This window comes from Astyanax mexicanus, chromosome 12 (genome assembly GCF_023375975.1).
Source record: "Astyanax mexicanus isolate ESR-SI-001 chromosome 12, AstMex3_surface, whole genome shotgun sequence".
Taxonomy (NCBI): Eukaryota; Metazoa; Chordata; class Actinopteri; order Characiformes; family Acestrorhamphidae; genus Astyanax; species Astyanax mexicanus.
The window spans coordinates 6,664,181-6,685,179 of NC_064419.1; the positions used below are offsets into that span (position 1 = coordinate 6,664,181).

Consider the following 20,999-nt stretch of genomic DNA (forward strand, 5'->3'; position numbering starts at 1 on the left):
TTTCATATTATATTAAAAGGCCCTTTTAAAGGCTGTCCTTCAATGTAAAACTAATTCACAATAATAGGCTGCCTCACTGGTGAGTTTTTGTGTGTACCTAATGTTTTGGCTGCCCTGGTGTACTGTAGACATACAAATGAGTGATATTTGTTGAACGGTTGTACTTGTAGGCAAATTAAGCATTTATTGTTGGGTCTATTGTACACTTTTGTAGTTTGTAGCTGTATCTGTGGGCTGTTGATTTGTATTAAGTTAATATAAATGAGTCAAAACAGATAGAATATGTAGTTATTGTAATATTTATCTCTATTAGTCCCTACCTCCAGATGACCTGCTATGGTGGCCACATGCAGGGCTGTAAGAGCTCCATACCCAACCTGCTGGATATCAGCTCCACCATGCAGCAGTGCTGTAACCAGCTCAGCACTGTCCTGAGAAACAGACAGAGAGAGAGAGAGACAATAAATGAGGGATATCTATACTTGACAGGTGCTGAATATTTTATTTATATTTTGTTATATATAACATACACAATATTATATTATATATGTCTATATAAAGTATACAGCTCTGGAGAAAAATTAAGAGACCACTTCAATTTCTGAATCGATTTTTCTGATTTTGCTTTTTATAGGAATATGTTTGAGCAAAATGAACACTGTTGTTTTATGCTATAAACTACGGACAACATTTCTCTCAAATTCCAAATAAAAATATTGTCATTTAGAGCATTTATTTGCGGAAAATGAGAAATGACTGAAATAACAAAAACAATGCAGAGCTTTTAGACCTCAAATAATGCAAAGAAAACAAGTTCATATTCATAAAGTTCAAAAATCAATATTTAGTGGAATAACCCTGGTTTTTAATCACAGTTTTCATGCATCTTGGCATGTCCTCCTCCACCAGTCTTACACACTGCTTTTGGATAACCTTAAGCAAAAATTCAAGCAGTTCAGTTTGGTTTGATGGTTTGTGATCATCCATCTTCTTCCTGATTATATTCCAGAGGTTTTTAATGTGGTAAAATCAAAGAAACTCATCATTTTAAGTGATCTCTTTTTTTTTCAGAGCTGTAAATGCCGTAAAAACAGCTCAGCTGGATGGTAAGTGTACCTTATAGGTAGCGAGGTGCAGTGCAGTGAAGCCATTCCTGGTGAGTCTGGAGGGACGCAGCCCTTTCAGCATCAGCGTCCTGATGTGGGATTTATTTCCTGTTCATGAAATGAAACTGTGTTTGTTTTATTGAAGCCAGAGCAGCATCAATCACATAACGACACATAAAGAACATACAGTACTGTGCTGTGAGGTTTATTTTTTAGTAAACACTTCACTATACCTAGATGTTGTATTTGCTTTACTAATTGTCATTACAGCAGTGCAAACCAGACCAACCCTCTCATGTTGAGCTCTTACCTCCACATATGCAGCACAGGTGCAGCAGCGACAGACCGTTCTCTGTGCGATAGTTCAGGTTCACCTTATTAAAAGCTTCATCCGAGCTGTGCATATCACCAACCATCACAAGCGAAAGTAAGATTAACACATTTTATATAAACAATGTATATAAACAATGTATATAAACAATGAAACAAAACTCATCATATTTTGGTTCATGATTAGTTTTCCCAATTTTCACCCAATTTATTAACACATTTTAGTCACAATTTATTAACACATTGATGTTACTACCAGTCCATAAAGCTCCACCAATTCTTTTTGTTATTTGACAGATTAACCATCTTAAAAAAAACTTTTTTTTTTTTTTACTGTGCAACCCCTTTTAAACCCTTAAACTATTTGCACAACATTTGTCTGGGCAATAGGAAAATAAAATACCATCTCCTCCTCATCCTCACCTGAACACATGCTGCAGCTCAGCCAGCTCTTCATCTTTAACCCTCAGATCATCCTCCAGCCTTTCGATGATCACAGAGTACGACTCGCTCACTTTCTTCTTCCATTCGTCTGCAGAGGAAAACAGCACAGGAAGAGTGTTCATGGGGGGTGTAAGAAAAAAAAACGATATATCAAAGCATAGCAATATTTTGTTTTGCAATACTCCATTCATTTTCAAAAATCAGCTTAATTGATCCCACTGTTCTGATAGCATAAAATTGAAAATGTTCGTTTACTCTGATTATATATATATATATATATATGTATTTTTCCCATATTTTGCCTTGCTTAAGAATATCGCAATATATCGTATCGTTCATCCATTTCTCTGCAGGGTTCTGGAGGAGATCTGATCTTATAGAAATGGACAGTCTGTGTGATGTTATGCAGTGAGTTTCTGCTTATGATGCTAAAATGTATTTAAGTACAGTAGTTTGAGCATCATAGCTCATATTCAGATGATTATCTTAAATAAACATCTTATTTAAAAAAAAAAAATATATATATATATATATATATATATATATATATATATATATATATATATATATATATATATATATATATTAGGTTATGATGAAAGATCAACTGGTTCATGTACAGCACATCACATTATACAAGTTTCTTTCTTTTTATAATTTGTTTTACATTGTAAATGTAATATTAAAGACATTAAAGCTATAAAGCAGAACATGCAGAATAAAAAAAAGTGTCAAAGAAACCAGAATATGTTTTATATACACTTTAGACAGTTTCTTCAGCTTAAAAAGCATATGTTAGAGTACAATAAACATTGTTGTTTTATTCTATAACCTACAGACAACATTTCTCTCAAATTCTACATGAAAATAGTCATTTAGAGCATTTATTTGCAGAAAATGAGACATAATAAAGATGCAGAGCTTTTAGACCTCAAATAATGCAAAGAAAACATGTTCATATTCATAAAGTTTTAAGAGTTCAGAATATTTAATATTTGGTGGGATAACCCTGGTTTTCATACATCTTGGCATGTTTTTCTCCACCAGTCTTGCACACTGCTTTTGGATAACTTTATGCCTTTAATCCTGGTGCAAAACTTCAAGCAGTTCAGTTTGGTTTGATGGTTTGTGATCAACCATCTTTCTTTTGATTATATTCCAGAGGTTTCCAATTTGGTAAAATCAAAGAAACTCATAATTTTTAACTTACAGAGCATTTTTTGCTTTTCTTATGTTTATAATATTAATGGAATTATATTGGGTGAAGTAAAAAAATAAAAAATAAAATAAAAAGTTGCTGATTTTCATTTTTTATCTTCTGATATGTAACTCATATTTTTGATAACAGTAATGGATATTGAACTGAAATGGATATTACTACTGAAATGTAAAGAATCAAGCAGCAGAATATATAATAGATAGAGGTTAGTGAGTGAGGAGTAACAGTCCTGCAGATTAAAGGGTTAAAGTTTACCTGTGCACGTCTGTGTGGGTCGTGATTTATAATTCCCCATCGGACCGCTCGGACCGGACCCTTCACTGGGAGAGGAGAGAATAGTGTCATACAGCTGAAACTCTATTCCAGCCTTAAACACACACACACACACAATACACACCAGCAGATAAAGCCCAGGATCACACACCTCCTGCTAAAAATACACAGAGAGGAATGTGTGACAGCAGGGACAGCTGAACCCCATCCTGAGAGAGTGTGTGTGAGAGAGTGAGAGAGAGAGAGAAAACAAAGGCACACTATATATCCAAATGTTTCTGGACACCCCTCCAAATTAATACATTAAGAATACATACTTTACTTTAACTGCACCCATTGCTGATACATATGTGCAAATGCACACTCCCTCACAGCTTGTCTTATCCATGTAGAGAAGTACTACTAATAGAACAGGACTCTCTGGAGCAGATAAACATGAACCACTGGCACCATGCCCAATGCCAGGTGTGGGCTGGAGGGGTATAAAGCCCCCCCAGCATTGAGCTTTGGAGCTGTGGAACGGTGTTCTCTGGAATGATGGATCATGCTCCATCCAATAACAGTGGATGGCATGAGTTAAAGAGGTGAGGATGAAGATGGGTGGTGATCATCCAACATTCTGAGCTAACATTCTACTAATTTTTAGCTCTTGTGGTTGACTGCAATCAAAGCCTCACAGAAATGCATCAAAACTACAGATAGTAGAAAGCCATCCCTAAACTGTAGAGACACAGAAGTTTAAACTTCTTTTTAATATCAGAGATTTCATACAAAACAATAAATTACCATAATTCTCAGATTATAAGGCGCATTATCAATGAACATCTATTTTCTGGTCTATTTTAATACATAAGGTGCACCAGAATATAAGGTGCCTTTAGGGACCCTAGTAAAAATGCCTAAATCGAAGTGAGCAAGGGTGTTGCCATGTTTCCTTTCTAATAGGGAAGCTGGGAGAGGAACCTAAGTAAACAAAACTATAATTCTTAAAAAAAACATTTTCTTTTAAAGTCAAACGAGTGCTGAATGTTAATCTACACAAATTTCTCTTCTGAAAACTGTTTATTTGGGTGAGTAAAGCGCTTCTATTTATTTACAGTAAGTTTAGATTTCCAATATTTTGTCCAAGGGTGAGTTTTCAGTGAAGACTCTCCGGCACTAAGGCTGGTGCAGCAGGATTAGCATTAGCCGCTAACCGCAGAGCTAGTGGGACATAAATGCTGCCCAATAGCGCTAGACTGAGAAACCCTAAGTGTTCCGGTAACCCAGGGCACTATCAGTTAGCCGCTAATGCTAATGCAATAGTCGGAAAAAATACAGGTACTTTTGGCCACACAATGTATCTCAGATGGCTTCTCAGGTGATGCTCAGTTTGTTGTTTTTGCAGCTGTAATCTAAAACGATCTAATCTTGTATGGTTTATTTAATACAGTTTTCACATTAAATATTCAAGGAAAAGTCATCAGAAAGAAAGGGCCTTCAGAAAAAGCCTCTATTCTATAGAAGACACTACGCTTTCATTTAATTTTAACCACCTTCTGTATAATGTAAACATTCACACAATGCTCAAATAAACTTTTAAAGCATATTTATTTTTTAACAGTGTACCACTATTCAAAAGTTAAAAAAAATGTTTCCCCAAACATGAATTGCTTGCTACCCTCTGCTGACAACTTTTATAGAGATGCATATGTCATTTTCCAGCAGGACCTGGCACACTGCCAAAGTACTGATTGGTCTAATATAATATAAACAAAATTCTGAGACACTATCTTTTGGGTTTTCATTGGCTGTAAACCATAAACATCAACAATAAAATAAAGTAATGCTGAAAATACACCACACTGTTTAACACATCTATATAATGTGTTTTACATTTTGAACTGAATTACTGAAATAAAATAACTTTACAATAATATATATTTTTTTGAGATGCAGTAGTAGTTGCAGATATTGACTTACGTAGAAGCTCTTTAATAAACACAATCAAATGACACACAATACATTTTCAAGCCATTACATTTGTACACTCTACTTTTACTTACTTATTTGTTTATTTATGACAATGTCTCAAATACAGTAAATAAAAAAAATATGCAGATGTTTGTCTCTGTAGAGGATGTGTAATTTGTGGTGGCCAGATTCTTGCAAAAGAGTGCTTAATATTAATATGCTTCATAAATGATCAAAAAAAAAAAAACTAGGCAAAACTATAGGTTTCAACTAAATAGTAGATTCTTTCTAAATAAATACATAAAAAATAATGTTTTTCCTATTCCAAGGCATACAAGCTCTTACTGTATATAACATAATACAATACAAATAAAATTACCAAGGCCATGTGATTCCTGACTTTCAGAATGAATGAAGGATGAATATTGAAAAGTTCAATACAATCAAATGTATGATGATTAGACCATTTTGGACCATTTTTAGAGCACAGACAGAATCATCATGTGTTCCTCCTGGTGAGAGCTCTTGTAATCTGTGTTGCTGATCAGTCATGTGGTGAGCCACTCCCACTAATATATTCCTGATTGCGTAACGTGTTAATGTTCTTCAATGATTTAAATAACATTCTTTTGGCACCTTCATTTTCAGAGTTCAGCAGTTTAAACATGGTGGCATAATCAACGTAATAAGTGCTTCCATGTGGTTCCATGTTTTATATCATTTAGCTGCAACAATGTCTTCATAAAGTCCTTTTCTAAAGCCCAGCATCTGTTTCAGGTCTTTCTTCTGCAAGATCTCCTGCAGCGAGAGTAATCTTGTGTTTCTGGGTAAAGCAACCTTCTCCTTCCCGCACACTGCCCACACCATGTCCAGGGTCGAAGTGAAGGAGCTCTTCATATCCGGACACACAGGGAAAATGCAACAGTTCCACAGGTTACACACACTTCCATCCCCTGAGAACCTCACATCCTCAGCACACAGCCCCCAGCGGCTCACGCACTCATCCAATGGGGCTCCAAACATCTTCAGCTGGTCCATATCTGCAGGCTTGCTCACACTCTTCTTCAAGTCATCCTGGATGCTAAACGCTACAGTCACAAATGAAGTCTGGCCGTTCTGATTGGTGCATAAGGTGTGTATGAAGGTTTCATCAGGCACTGAAAGTCCTGTACAAACCCAGCACCCACTTACGATAGCCCTGGTGCCAACTGTGGCTTTAGCCTCTATTCTGGAGAACTCCACCACACTTCCCACAGATACTGAGGCAGTAGGGTGTAAAACACTGTGCATAACACAAGCCATGGCTTTCTCTAAAGCCTCAGGTTCATATATACTAAATGCAGCTGGCAGGATGCCAAGCTCCGCCCTGAGACATGGATCAGATGTGAAGTGAAACAGATATTCCTCGGTTGTTCCAAGATGGTAGAACTTTGATTCGTTTAGAAGAACGACATTAAGAGATGCTCCTCTGAGACAATTGTAGATTTTCTTTCTTATCTCCACCAGGTTGATATCCTTCTTAGTGACACTGGCAGTGTCGTTGGTGTAATCCACAGTGGCCCCCGGCCCCAGGCTCTGGAGGAAGTCTCCGTAAGCGTCTACCTCACATCTCAAAGGTCTGATGTCCTTAAACAGGTTCAGCAGTGTCAACATGGTGGCATAATCAACGTAATAAGTGCTATCCGTGTAGACAAATTCACGATCTGCCTTTTTCAACACAGCGCCACATTTACGCATTCTTTCAACGCTCTGTTTGTGCAAGAACTGGAAGCAGGTTCTGTATTCCAGGTCCCGAACAGAGGAACTGTCAGCGGGTTCCAGAACAAACACTCCGTGAGTGGTTCCGATGGACAGAGGTGAAGGATGGGCCAGAGCAGTGAAGCCTGGCTTATCAAACACGATACTATCACTGGCGCTGTACAGTTCGAGGTCATCGGCGCAGGTGACCAGCATGCCAGGCTTCATGTGAGACGGGAAGTCCACATACATGGCCAGCTTCAGCTCCAGCATCTGATACAGAGGCTCCCCAAGAGGAAGAGCAGTGAAGATTTTTCCAAGAGCGCTGGCGTTGGGTAAACGCTGACTGAAGCCTCCTGCATGCATTGGAGATAAAATGCACCATTATATTATTAGTACAGACTTCATTTTAGATATTTTCTATATTTTTGTATCTACAGTATACACGGCTTGGTCAAAAAAAAAAAAAGTCCCCACCTGGATTTAATTTAACTAAGCAAATGATTTGGGGTTGCTGCAGTTGGTCAGGTCTAGGTTCAGCAACAGTATGTGCTAAAATAATGAGGTCAGCAAAGTACCTGAATATACTAAATATAGACCAGGTTATTCTATCAATGGATTTTTTTCTTCCCTGAAGACACATATTCCAGGATGACAAGAAGAAGGGTTGGCCATGTGTACTTTAGCTGGAATAATCACCTGTACAAGTGTTAATTTTTAATTTTCAAAAAAGTATAGGATTGACACAATCCATATCGCATTATACACAATATATTTTGACATAATAATATAATGATTCAAAATGATTTGCTATTGAGATAACAGCAGTATTCGTTCAAGCTTATTTGTGAAGCATTGTTTTGTTTAATTGATTATGTTGCAGTTAATATGTAGTGTATATATTGTTGCAGTAGTATATTCCTAAAATGAAATTTTTTTCTTCTTTTTTCCCCCCATATCACCAAGAATATTGCTGCAAAAATACTCTTTAGAGAACCATATCAGTTACGAAAAGATCAAGCTTGTAACAGAAACCTAAATGTATTTTTAAGCTCTAAAATATTCATTTGATAAGAATATTTATTTAAAATCAAGTGGGTAACTGGAGTTCTATCCTAAATACAGAAGCTTCAGATGATTAAAAATAACTTTACCTGCATGTATGAGAATTACTCTAAATCTGGACAGGGACTCCCCATACTGATCACTCAGGAGCTGCAGTGAATGTAAAGTTGACCCTCCGTTACCTGTACCAATATCAAAAATATAATCATATTCTCATATTATGATAAAATTATATAATTATTCAGAGCAGTATCTGCTGTTCTACTTGCCAATTTTGTATCCTGGAGGATCTGCAAACACAAGGTAACTAACGCCAATCGGCAGCTCCTTCCTGTTGCACTTCTCCTGGATCTGGAGTTCATACGAAGCTCTCTGGTCCTCATCCACTGCAGTGATGACCACAAGGTCCCAGAATTCTCCAGGTCTGACCTCCTTGCCTGAAAAAAATTAAGATATACCTCAACAAAACAACAGTGTTGAATCACATATACATTTATACACCAATTAGAAAAAGTGAAAATATTTCATTTTTCTTATTCTGAGCTAATCTGAAGAACAGTTCCAGTTCCAGATTTCTCAGTGCCCCAGTGGATATGCTGAATTCCAGCAGCTCACGTGATTACCAAACCAGCTACTGATATGATGGGAAATATAAATAATACTAGGTTCCATGAGAAGAGACTTGGAGAGGATTCAATTAAAACATTTATAGAAAATAACTTTTTTTTAAAAATGTTATATAAATATTTCATTTTTTCTAAATTAATGAACACTTACTTAAGAGATAAGGGACTCAGTATAAGGGACTTACACTTATAGTATATTCTGTTTCGATTCTATTTTAATCTAATCTGCTGTTGTTGGTGAATTATAACACTGCCTTCCAAATGTAGAGAGACAACACTGAGAAAGGTGAATGTTTCACCAGTTTTATGATATACTGTGTGTTTGCAGCCGGTCTTAAAACCAATAATTAACTGAAACAGGAGAAGGGAGTCTTATTTTCTTTCTAAAAAAATGACCGAGATGAAAAATAAACTGTAATTTGCATTATTTTGTAGATTATGCTGTTGTGTCATCACTGTGTTGAACTGTTACTAAAATAATTACAATATTTAAATTAGAAATCAGAAGCCCCTTATAACTACTGTTGTAGAAATGAAAATGAAAGGTGGGTCCGCACCCACCTCTCGCCTGGGGTACAACTCCCCTACGTGTTCGTTGAATAGAGAGTCAAGACAGATGGATAGAAGTTGAAAGCAAGCACAGCATTTATTACAAAGTACTGGATCCAGGAGAACATACAAGTACGGTTCTTCACCGTGCAGCATATGCTCTGACCCCCCTAATGATCTGACTCCATGTATATACGAAAAATGACGTGATATCTGCCGATGAGGCGTTGCTAAAATCATCTCATGTCAGCATGCATGGTGTTACGTGTTAGTGCTCAAGATCTGCTGGTCTTGGCCTTGAGTGTGTGCAGCCAGACAGTACGGCATTGTTCAGTAATTAGACAGTGTTGCACTCCCTGTGCGCATGTCCTCCTTAATTTGACAGGTGAAGGACTTTACGCGCACAGAGAGAGAAAGACTGCACTGTTTGCCCAAAAAGTCTCCTTTGTATTAAGTCAGGTCATGCAGAATGCACTATCTGATGATTTGTAGCTGTTAGTGAGAAAAACATGCAATCACACAATGGGTTTCAGTGAGGTGTCAGTGGCGCGTGATTCGTCCGCCATACAATAGGTCTATACGTTAGTAAACCCCCTTATGTATCATGTGGGTTAGTTTGTCAGACTAAGGCCTGTGTTAGTCACATGCTCGTACAAAACAATGTTTCACTATGTACGTGAGTTAGTCTTCTATATAAATGTGTGTAAGATATACTGTGAGTAATAAAATGATCGAATATGGTGTTAATATAAATGTGTGAAAAATACACTGTGAATAATAAAGTGATCAAATGTGGTGTAAGTATTGGTTAATGCATATAAAATACAGGGTTTCACAGATGATTATGTAATTTTAGATACCAAGATAAGTAATCATGATTGTGAGATACTTGTCAATATATTCAAGGTAAAACAAGGTTTCTTCGTAAGATTTTCCACACTACCTAACTAAGTAAAAAACAAATACTTTAAGAAATGAAGGTCAGTCAATCCAAAATATTTCAAGAACTTTGAAAGTATCCTCCTGCAGATCCATACAAAAAAAAAAACATTACAATTGTTATGATGAAAGTGGCACCAGTAAAGTAATAAGTACAGGGAAATAATCATATGGTTAGTTAGTTTTTACCCCGTATTGTGTTGAACTTGTCCAGTTTCTCTCTGGTGGCTTTCTGCAGGACTGAGCTTCTGCTCACTTCTCTCATTCTGACTATATTATTACTTTAGCTTAGCTTAGCCGGCTAACTGAGACAAACTACAGGAGAAACACGGCGTTAACGGAACCCTCGAGGACAACAGCGACCAGCGTCCTTCTGTTAAACACTTTACAAGCCTTACATAATGTATAAATACGTTAAATATAAATGTATAAACTTCTTTATGTAAAAAAGCCAGGTTACACCTTCATTCCTTCATTCAGCACGCCGACCTGCTGTCTGTTTATGTGGACGAGCATGCCGAGTCACGTGACATGACCGACCAACCACTTTATTCGTTGTTTTTATTATTATTATTATTTTTTAGTTAATTATTTTATTATAGTTTTTTATTAAATTGTATTTATGTTCATGGTTTAAATACGCATTACGTATTTTTAAAAGTAGGCATGTTGTAAAATAAACAGCAGAAAAAAATACCGCCACACAATGTTGCCATAGCAACTGTAGTTAGTTAGCTAGCGATAGCATTACAAATAGCTTAGCTAGCAGGTTAGCTGAGTAAGGTAGGTGAGGTAGCCAAGCTAGGTTTGGAGCTTATAAATAATTTTAAATATACAACTAAAATATACAACAGAATTTAGGTGCTACAAGAGGCATAAAGTCACCCAGAGGTAAGAATATAGCTAGCCAAGTAGCTATGTTTTATGTATTTAGCTAGCTAAGCTAAGTTAGCTAACCTAATGAATAAAAAATAACATTATGAGTTAGATAAGCTAGTTAACTAGCTAACATGCTAGCTATTAAATATTAACTTGACAAGTTAATATTTTAAAGTATACAATATTCTCCCTACTATAAAATACAACTTAATCTAGTATGTACTTTATAAAAAAATTGTATAAAACTGCTTAACTTTCAATGAAAAAATATATATATTCTATTTTTAAAAAAATTGCTGCATTTTTATTGGTCTATGTATCATGAACTAAGTATAAATGAAAACTGTCTGATCACATGTCTGACAACATAAATATCAGTTTTTGACTAATACAATTTTGCCTGAATTTTCCACCAATATGATCCAATAGGAAATGTGAGTCATGGAGACTCTCAGTGCTCAGAAGGCATTGCTGGTGAACTGCTCTGAATCTCTGATTTTGGACCATGGGTGCTGCACTGTACTGGAGGGTAATGCCATGGACCTAAAAGATATTCTGCTAGTTAATCTGAGTGGCCTGCTGTTAAAGAACCTGCACCAGATTGGGAGCTGCAAAGCACTGAAAATTTGCATCCTGGCTAACAACTTTCTGACAAAGATCGACCCTCTTATAGAGTGTGTGAGCCTGGTAAAACTGGATCTGAAAGGAAATCAGGTATTTATGATGACTATTATCATTGATAGCCCCTTAAACATTTGTGTGCTGGGTTAACATGTTGTTTGTAGGGCTGAACAATAATTTTATATCAATATATATTGTGAAATACAATGTTTCAATGAAGGTTATATATCACATTTCAGATATGTTAATATACATTATTTACCACATCTGTCACTGTCAGATGTTAATTACAGGTCTTATTACACAAACTGGCAAATTTATTTTTTCACACCATGTTGTAGGTATTGACATCTATTGTTGGAGTTTTGGGTGTTATGTACATTTGTTGAATTACTGTTATTATTAATAAATTTAAAATTAGTAAACTTATAGTTTTCTTTATTGTAATAGTAATTCAGCAATTACTCAGCAACACTCTGACTCATCATATTAAACATACAGCTCTGAAAAAAAAAATAAGAGACAGTTTAAAAATGATGAGTTTCTTTGATTTTACCCAATTGAAAACCTCTGGAATATAATGAAGATAGATGACACAAGCCATCAAACCAAGCTGAACTGCTTCAATGTTTGCGCCAGGAGTAAAGACATAAAGTTATCCAAAAGCAGTGTGTAAGACTGGTGGAGGAGAAAATGCCAGGATGCATGACAACTATGATTAAAAACCAGAGTTATTCCACCAAATATTGATTTCTGAACTTTATAAAAAACTTTACAAATTGTTTTCTTTGCATTATTTGAGGTCTGAAAGCTCCGCAACTTTTTTGTTATTTCAGCAATGTCTCATTTTCTGCAAATAAATGCTCTACATGACAATATTTTTATTTTAGAATTTAGGAGAAATCTTGTCAGCAATTAATAGAATAAAACAGCAATGTTCATTTTACTGAAAAAATATACCCAATAAATAACAAAATCAGAGAAACTGATTCAGAAACTGAAGTGATCTCTTACTTTTTTTCAGAGCTGTAGTTGTTGTGAACGTAGTCATCACTTTGCTTTTATTTGGTCAGATCACTCATCTTCCCAGTGCTTCGTTTTGGAGTAATCTGAAAGATTTACAACTGCTCAATCTGCACGACAACACCATCGCAGACAGGAGTAATATTAGCGCTCTGTCTGGCTGTCCGAGACTGACCGCCCTGACCCTGTATGACACCCCCTTGAGCCTGAAACGCAACTACCGCCACTGCGTCGTCAACAGCCTCTGGTTCCTGAAGGCCCTGGATCACCATGTCATCTCCGATCAGGAAATTGTGGAAAACTGGTGCCTTCATCCAAAATTTAAAACAATGGCTTCCCATTTTTCTGTGAATCTTTATCCACCTTTAAATGTGGTTAGTATTTATTTAATATTGACTGCTTTATTTTTTTTGCTTTACCATACATCATGGAATCGCATTTACAGAGTGCAGTTCCAGTAGAAACTGCAAGTGTGCTTGCAGCTCTGCATTGTTGTTGTGGTGTAGATGTTGGTAGCAAAGGTTTACCTATCTGGTTGCAAAATGTTTGGTTCATAAGGCATAAAAGTATGCTATTCTTTAAATTTGCCAAATTACATGTTAATAGCTTGAAAACATGAACAGTAAGAAGCTTCATTCATTTTTTTTTGTTTTGGTTGTACTCTCACTGTATAAATACTATTGCACTTATCGAAAAGCTGTATAAAATCACACTGTTTCACATCAGGACATGCATGCAGAGTCTATATCTCTAAAAAAATCAGTCCAAATGAACCAGAATAATTTGGAATAATGAGTTTAAAACTTAAGAACAGTAATGTGATTGCCTACTTGCTGTTTAACTGATGAATGTATAAATGCTTCTAAGATGATTATCCTGTACAGCTTTTAGGTAATTAGTAGGTTAAATAGTCTACTCTGTGTAGACAATTTTTATAAGATAATAACAGTTATTATTATAGCATGTGATTTCAAGTGTATTGAAAAGTGGTGAAGGCTTGTGGCTTCACAAGTGAATGTTTTATATCTTACACTTTTAGGATTCCTACCAGAATGAACTGAAAATGGTACATGAATTAATTGTGAAGATAAATCACATCCAGGCAAACTACTGCCCAATTCTTATTATTCAGAAATGGATTAGAGGACATCTCACCAGGAGAAGCCTGGGGTAAATATTACAGATTACTTACACACACTAGGGGTACATAGGGTTCATTAATATCTTTAGCTCATTTAAAACTCCAGCCAATACTTTTGTCCATATAGTTTACATACTCAGTCAATCTGGTTAGTAAATAATAAGCCTTAAAGATAAATATTTGGAGATAAGAACACAATGACTTCCATAATCTTTAAATCTAATAATGAACACATTAATAAAAAATAATCCCACAACATTGATCTTCCTACAGATTACATCAGATCCATTGGCCTCGAAGAGTGTTAGAGAGGAATGTAACTCCAGTCAGTACACAGCTAACCCCTCACTCCCCAGAAGCCAACACATCCTGGATTAAGAAGTGCAAGACAGATCAGCTCAGTCTGGTATCACTTATTAGTATGCTTGTTTATTGATTTAGAATCAGAATTACTTAATTTGCCAAGTGCAATAACGTCTGTGTTGGTGGAATAGTATACAATACAAATAGTATAGCAATACATGATACATTTATTCTATAATAATTATATGATTTCATGTACATATGATATACAGTATATAGAACATTAAATAATAAAAACATATAGAACATATATATGCCAACTTTCTTTGAAACTGCACACTTTTGTTCTGTTTAATTCTCATTTTATCTTGAGAATTAAACAGCTATCTAATGCCAATTAAACACATATCTAATCTAATGCGCTGCCACTATGAGCAGGTGGTCGCAGGTTCGAACCCCCACTCATGCAGCTTTGCCATTAAACTTCTGACGCTCAGAGGGAGCAAAATTTTCCCTGCTCCCTCCGGGTGGGTAGATGGCGCTCTTTCCCCACATCACTCCTAGGGTGATGTCCACAACACAAGGCATCTGTGAGCTGATGTATCGGAACCGAGCCGCTGTGCTTTCCTCCGAGTGCACTGTGATGCTACTTGGCAATACTGCATCAGCAGCAGCTTGAAAAGGAGCAATGGCTGACTTTACATGTATCGGAGTAAGCATGTGTTGGTCTTCACCCTCCTGGTGTGCTGGGGCATCACTAGTGATAGGGGGAGTCCTAATGAGTGGGTGGGGTATTTGGCTATGCAAATTGGGGAGAAAAGGGGAAAAATTATAAATAAAATTATAAAAAAAAAACATATCTAATGCCAAGTACATATGTTACCTACATATGCATATGTGTACAATATGTACTGTATATACATTTTGTAATGAAAATAAATCCTAGCCAATGCTTTAGGGAATATGTGCATAAATTATTGTCATATATCCATTTTACGCATTAGTCATTTCACTCTCTCCATCCTAATCAATTGTAGAAGGACTTTAGCTAATTCTGATATGCTAGATAATCTTTTTTTATCTGTTAATTTTGCAGAATCAGGAGAAGAGTGCTGCGGCAGTGAACAGGCTGTGTAAGAACCTGAGTAAACTGCTTCAGACGGACAATCAGGAGGTCCTGCTAGATAAATGTGAGTTTGTAAAAGTTTTAGAATAGAGTTATCCACCATGCTGAGCATGTTTCTTTTTAATTTATGCAGCAGATGGCGCAGGAGGAGATGAGTGTCCGATCAGTTGACAGCAAGAAGCTGAAGGACCTCAGGATACCGTGTAACACTCCTGAGAGCAACATAATGAACCCAGGCAACAGCAAGCACAGTGAGTTTAACAGAGGTGCAGTTCAGCAGTGAAGGATTCATCTTACAGAAATAAAACTTGGTGGGTAGTCATGCCAGACTGTCATGGATTTAGAAGATCCAGAAGATCCAGTGTCATGGGTAGAGTGCAATTTTATACAGCGCCAGATTACCTTTGTTTTTTGTTATAAGCACTTTGACTGCCCAATATTACATTAATAATATATTTTAACCAGTGGCCCTACCTTTCTGAACGCACACTATGGTGCACTATTTCAGCAGGACAATGCTCGTCCACACACTGCTGCAATCTTAGCTTGCTTTGAAGACAGATACTATGCCATGGCCAGCTGCATCACTATAAATGTGCTATTGGATACTATCAATATGAGAATATTAAAGCTGTATAGGATGGATTATCACAGAACACTATTAAGATTTTTATTTTATTTTTTTCTAATTTTTCCCATTTTCTCCTCAATTTACACGGCCAATTAACCAACCCACTCATTAGGACTCCCCTTATCACTAGTGATGCCCCAACACACCAGGAGGGTGAAGACTAACACAAGCTTCCTCAGCAGCATCGGAAAAAGGAAAGCACAGCGGCACGGCTCCGGTACATCAGCTCACAGACGCCCTGTGCTGCAGACATCACCCTAGAAGTGATGTGGGGAGAGGAGCGCCATCTACCCACCCGGAGGGAGCAGGGCCAATTTTGCTCCTTCTGAGCGCCAGCAGCTAGATGGCAAAGCTGCATGAGCGAGGGTTCGAACCTGCGACCTCCCGCTCATATTGGCAGCGCTTTAGACCGCTGGACCACTCGGTGCCCCCACTATTAAGAATTTATTAAAAAGTCCATGCACTGCCTTCCGCCCGATGCCGGCTGGGAGAGGCTCTAGCTTGAAGAGGTGGGCTAGGGCACGGCTCACTTGGACTCAGGCAGTACACATGCAGTGTGAGATAATGTCAGCAATGCAACGTTCCTGATAATAAGCATCGCCGTGATGAAAAGCACTCCATCTCGGGAGCATGCGCTATATCGCTATGTATGTAATTGTGAATGAGATAACCATGACTTTGAAGCAAATTTCTAAGTATTTTCTTAGCTTTTATCAAGAAGACGTGCTACAGAGAGAGGGTGCTTTTCATGGCAGGGGTGTTGAATTCGGCAACACCAGCAAACCCACTGAGCAGTGCATAATGGCATAAGCATGCTTAGGCACGGATTGTTTAAACGCAGTGTTAGTGCAGGCCAGCATGGGAGTAGGGAGGGGCAGAACCGTGCTCCAGCATGATTCTACCAAATCAAGTTTAGTGTGAGTACACTCTTGCACACTACGTCTATATATGTAGCCTAATAAATATATGTAACCAAGAGTTACCACTGACATGTTCTGTCTTTTGCTTTTAGGTATTGCTGGTATGGATGATGTTTGTGATGGGTTAATAGACAGGGAGGCCTTTCATCTCTTTGGCTATAAGGCTACTGTGCACTCTTATGAGCCATATGTCCACATGCTATTGTCCAGAAAAGCCCTTGGACAGGAGACACGGGATGCCATTGATCACTTTCATTTACTGAAACCCGTCCACTCTTATTGCCCACAGCCCCGTCCTCCAAAAATCACTGTTGAGAAGCACTTTACTGGCAGGTACACTATAATATTTTGTCTACATAAGAACCTAATAAGTATTAAAAGAGCATACAGTCCTACTAACTTCCGTACCTACTGACAGGTCCCGAGACTGCTTCAGCCTCGCCCCATTCCGAACCATTGATAAGGCATACTGTGAGAGGAAGAAGGCCGAAGATCTAAAAGAGAAAGTGGAACAAGTTGCCCAGTTGCAGGCCCGCCGTGAAGATGTCTGTAGGCACCGTCAAGGCTTCCTGGAGGCTCGGAGGAGGGACACACTTCAACAGCAGGACCAAGACAAAGCCGACCTGGAAGAAATGCTCAGCCTGCAGAAGGCCAAAAACGAAAAGGAAGTGCAGATTGCCCGCCAGAAACACCTCAGCTTCCTGGAGGGGAAAAGAAGGAGAAGGTCAGAGCAAGAGATGGTCGTCCACTTCAGTGGACAGCACGGCTCACTGACCAAAATCTTTACAAAACAGCATAACCAGAAAACACTCTGCAACACTCAACAAGAGAAAAGAAGACAGGTCGCTTGCAGCAAGCAGCAGGACGAGACTCAGAAGCTGCTCATACACCAATATCTGGAGAGCAGGTACAGCACCCTAACAACAGCTTGATTTCCTTACACAGGTATCAGAAGCAGCACATTTCACACTTGTTTAATTATGTTAAATTATCCAAAAAAATCTAATTAGCCAAAAATGTCATAACAAGCAGTTGTGAATATTTCGTTACTCACTTAATTGTTAATAATTCTATCAATATTTAGTGCAGTGTTGTTCCTTACCTCTAACAGATAATTAAAAAATGTTTAAACTTTTTAAAAATGTTTTACTACTTTATTACTTTGAAAGACCAACATATAAAACACAATAGTTTTACATAACATTGAAAGTTTTTTTTTTTTTTTGCAGTTGGTTGCAAATGTGTGAGATTTTCATATTATATGTTAATTGTACTAATTAAGGCAAGCAGATGATTTTTTTTTTTTTATCCTACTATTTTTTCTAGATCTTTAAACTTTAAAACGGTCAGTTTTACGACAGTTTGACCCGTAACATAACAGGAGGGTTAAGAACTCACTGTAAATTGTATTGCAGTTATAGCAAACACTGTACAGTATTTAAGTCAGTATATTATTGACTGTGGCTGCATTTCTGCTCTGTCCTTTAGGAGGCAGAACGTCCACGCAGAAGCTGTAATGTCCCGGCTGTCTATGCACACTGTCCAGTCTGAGAAACAGCAGCAGGAGCTCTCAGCAGCCCAGGCCAGAGTGGCTCATGTTAAATCCAGCCATTGCAGGTGGGAAGTTCTGCGGCCAATACCACCCAATCAGCCTGCATGATGACTCACACTAGCAGTCCACCTTAACTGTGCTAATCCACCTTAATTCAGACGGAAGTAGATTAATGTAGAAATTGTATAAGAGTCATTCCACCGAATTGGTGCCATTTGCTTGTTGTACTCTTCAAAATTAAACTTTTTTTTTTAAACTCTAAATCTAATAATGCATATATTGATCTCAAGCAGCTTTACTTAATTTGTACAGGTTGTACAAGCTGAAGATGTTTATTTTTGTTACCAAAGATTGTGACATTTAAAAAGCATGTTTAAAATCAAGTCCACTAATTCCTTTCATTTTCTCTCAGAAAAAAATATTATTTTAAATAAATGGTTGACTGCATATTCAAATAATTGACATTTACGACAAAAAAATCACTATACATACATGGACATTGTATTTTTCTAAAATATGCAAAGCTATTTTTTTCTTATCAAGATGACCCAAGCCTGAAATTGGTTAAAATGTATTATCATGCAATTAATTAAACAAATGAATAAATGATGATGTTTACACTGACTAATATTTACATTAATAAATCAATAAATCAGGGGACAATACTCATCCCTGTTATTGGAACTCAGTCCTGTTACTTTTTTGTTTTGAGTAACAGGACTCAAGGTAACATGAATAAGTTTTAGCATAGAATTAGCAAAAACATGAAAATAGCTAAACAGCGGATATGCTAATAGCATGAGGACACTGAGCACATTCTAATGATTTTCCCAAAATTTGAATTTTATATAAACAAATACAATCTAATAATTCATTTAGGTAACAGGAAATAGTGTTAAGATTTATCTCCTCAGTCATAGTTACAATAAGATCAAATATACTTACCAGCTGATATCACTTCCTGTTGAAGATGGGACTTGTAGAATGTTCCAAATTGTTCATATGGGGGAATGTGTTACGGTAACAGGACTAGTTAAACCCTAGAAGATTTTTTGCAATTAGATCAATGTACAAGGCACTATGCTCAATAATTAAAAATGTATTTTTAAAGTTATTTTGTGTGCACATTTATACATGTCATTTCCTGGGGACAAAAATGGCACAGATTCGGCAGAATATGCCATAATTGTCACTGCAATCCACATCAATACAAATGAAGGCCACAAACATCTGCTTTAGTGTGTTTAATCAAAGCGATGACAGGATGCTTGTATGTATTTATGCATAAATATCAGCTGTATATGACAAAATACTAAGAAGCTATGTACAACACACACCTCCAGATATTTATTAGTTTTTTTTTATTTATTCATAAAAGAAAAAACACCAAACACAACTTCACACGAGGAGGTAGAAAACAATCTAGATGAATCTGTGCTACTAATCTGTGCTATTGATGTAGTCCTCTAGCATCAAAAGTACAATCTATACAGTTTATAGTTTGTGTGCATTAGCATGTTTATGTGAATGGTTTTGTGTAATGTACCGTGGTTCAAAAATGCTCACAGAAGAACTGGCACTAGATATTTTTATATTTTATATTTTTATAACACTGGCTATAGACTCTATACATAATGAACATACACATTTATTATTGCACTTAGTTTTCTTTGCATTTAACAGTTCTTTGTGCTTTTTCGTTCTTTTTTTGGTAGACAAATAGCATTATGATCATATTTCCATTGCCAAGAATGTAAAGGCATGCCCACATTAAATAATAATAACTGCTAAAAAAAACAGATTTTTTTTTGAGTTAACTCAAATGTTTTTTTAAATGTTCACTTGACTAAGTTGTTTTTTTATTTGTACATCTCGATTTGGTCAACAATACCTATTGAGTTAAGGTTCTTTATAAGTAAATGATCTGCAACTGAAGCTGAAAAAATATTGTGTAAGATGTTTCGTCTGTTTAGTCTGTGGCTCCTCCCCCTCAATTTGTTTACTGTTTATTCCTATCTGCAGGTTAGAGCAACCTTCATCAAATAGTGCCCCCAGAATACGAGGTTTCTTACGATGGAGCTCTAAGATCCTGCTGGAATTTGAACTGGTCACCTCCTCACTCTTGATGAGCAGCATTTAGACAGTTAGGCCGGTCAAGAGCTGCGATAATACAGTATAAAAAATACAGTTCTGAGTAAATGTACCTTTCTCTTCTTTCACACAAACATTTATACAGGTTTAGAGCTATCTGACTGTCTGCTTATCAAGAGACTTGGGAGATCATGAGTTCAAATCCCATTAACACTACAGTCTGAAGATAGGAAGGCACATCCACATGTGACAAAGGGTGTTCTAACCCTGCAGACGGGCATAAGCTGTCTTTTTTACCACAATATTTCATATTTACTAAGGTTTTCGATCCTCAGTTCAATATGTATTGTTGATCAAACTGAGTCGCATAAATAAAAATGTGAGCTTAGAGGAATTATGACTCAACTATTTGAGTTAACTCCAAAAATAAGCTGTAATCAGATACTGTATTATTTTAACTTGGACTGACTT

At 36.8% G+C, this 20,999-nt stretch overlaps 3 protein-coding genes across 5 annotated transcripts in view; 1 reads left to right on the forward strand and 2 right to left on the reverse strand.

Annotated features, from left to right (window-relative positions):
- tnni3k (TNNI3 interacting kinase) overlaps window positions 1-3,511 on the reverse strand; it is a 29,254-nt gene extending 25,743 nt beyond the window's left edge. Inside the window, exons 1-5 of one of the 2 annotated variants that reach the window (XM_022670230.2) lie at window positions 3,355-3,511; window positions 1,860-1,968; window positions 1,417-1,502; window positions 1,117-1,214; window positions 321-431 (exon numbers count right to left, since the gene is read on the reverse strand). In XM_022670230.2, the coding sequence (XP_022525951.1) occupies window positions 321-431; window positions 1,117-1,214; window positions 1,417-1,502; window positions 1,860-1,968; window positions 3,355-3,394 (444 nt within the window). In that variant the 5' untranslated portion in view covers window positions 3,395-3,511. The remainder of the gene's footprint in view (window positions 1-320; window positions 432-1,116; window positions 1,215-1,416; window positions 1,503-1,859; window positions 1,969-3,354) is intronic. The other variant, XM_022670231.2, reaches the window with a different exon arrangement.
- Window positions 3,512-4,945: 1,434 nt separating this feature from the next.
- fpgt (fucose-1-phosphate guanylyltransferase) lies at window positions 4,946-10,760 on the reverse strand. The gene is made up of 4 exons (XM_007239601.4): window positions 10,431-10,760; window positions 8,397-8,564; window positions 8,217-8,309; window positions 4,946-7,418 (listed from the first exon to the last, which is right to left on the reverse strand). The coding sequence occupies exons 1-4, from the start codon at window positions 10,504-10,506 to the stop codon at window positions 6,043-6,045; spliced, it is 1,713 nt and encodes a 570-aa protein (XP_007239663.3). The 5' UTR covers window positions 10,507-10,760; the 3' UTR covers window positions 4,946-6,042.
- Window positions 10,761-10,940: 180 nt separating this feature from the next.
- Window positions 10,941-18,693, forward strand: lrriq3 (leucine rich repeats and IQ motif containing 3). 2 transcript variants are annotated; one of them, XM_007239598.4, is made up of 10 exons: window positions 10,941-11,132; window positions 11,550-11,834; window positions 12,815-13,138; window positions 13,804-13,934; window positions 14,179-14,311; window positions 15,305-15,382; window positions 15,468-15,585; window positions 16,978-17,218; window positions 17,304-17,792; window positions 18,374-18,693. In XM_007239598.4, exons 2-10 carry the CDS (start codon window positions 11,562-11,564, stop codon window positions 18,543-18,545), a joined length of 1,959 nt encoding a protein of 652 aa, XP_007239660.3. In that variant the 5' UTR covers window positions 10,941-11,132; window positions 11,550-11,561; the 3' UTR covers window positions 18,546-18,693. The 2 variants fall into 2 exon arrangements, with proteins under 2 accessions (XP_007239660.3, XP_007239661.3); XM_007239599.4 differs by having other exon boundaries at window positions 10,942-11,132; window positions 15,471-15,585.
- The last annotated feature ends 2,306 nt before the right edge of the window (window positions 18,694-20,999 follow it).

Excerpts from the sequence above, each read along its gene's own strand:
- lrriq3 (XM_007239598.4), top strand. The coding sequence starts at position 11,562 with ATGGAGACTCTCAGTGCTCAGAAGGCATTGCTGGTGAACTGCTCTGAA. Across the intron at positions 13,139-13,803 it reads TTTATCCACCTTTAAATGTG|GATTCCTACCAGAATGAACT; the intron begins GTTAGTATTTAT and ends TTACACTTTTAG. Across the intron at positions 13,935-14,178 it reads CTCACCAGGAGAAGCCTGGG|ATTACATCAGATCCATTGGC; the intron begins GTAAATATTACA and ends ATCTTCCTACAG.
- fpgt (XM_007239601.4), bottom strand. The coding sequence starts at position 10,506 with ATGAGAGAAGTGAGCAGAAGCTCAGTCCTGCAGAAAGCCACCAGAGAG. Across the intron at positions 8,310-8,396 it reads TCCTCCAGGATACAAAATTG|GTAACGGAGGGTCAACTTTA; the intron begins GCAAGTAGAACA and ends ATATTGGTACAG. Across the intron at positions 7,419-8,216 it reads AGTAATTCTCATACATGCAG|GAGGCTTCAGTCAGCGTTTA; the intron begins GTAAAGTTATTT and ends CAATGCATGCAG.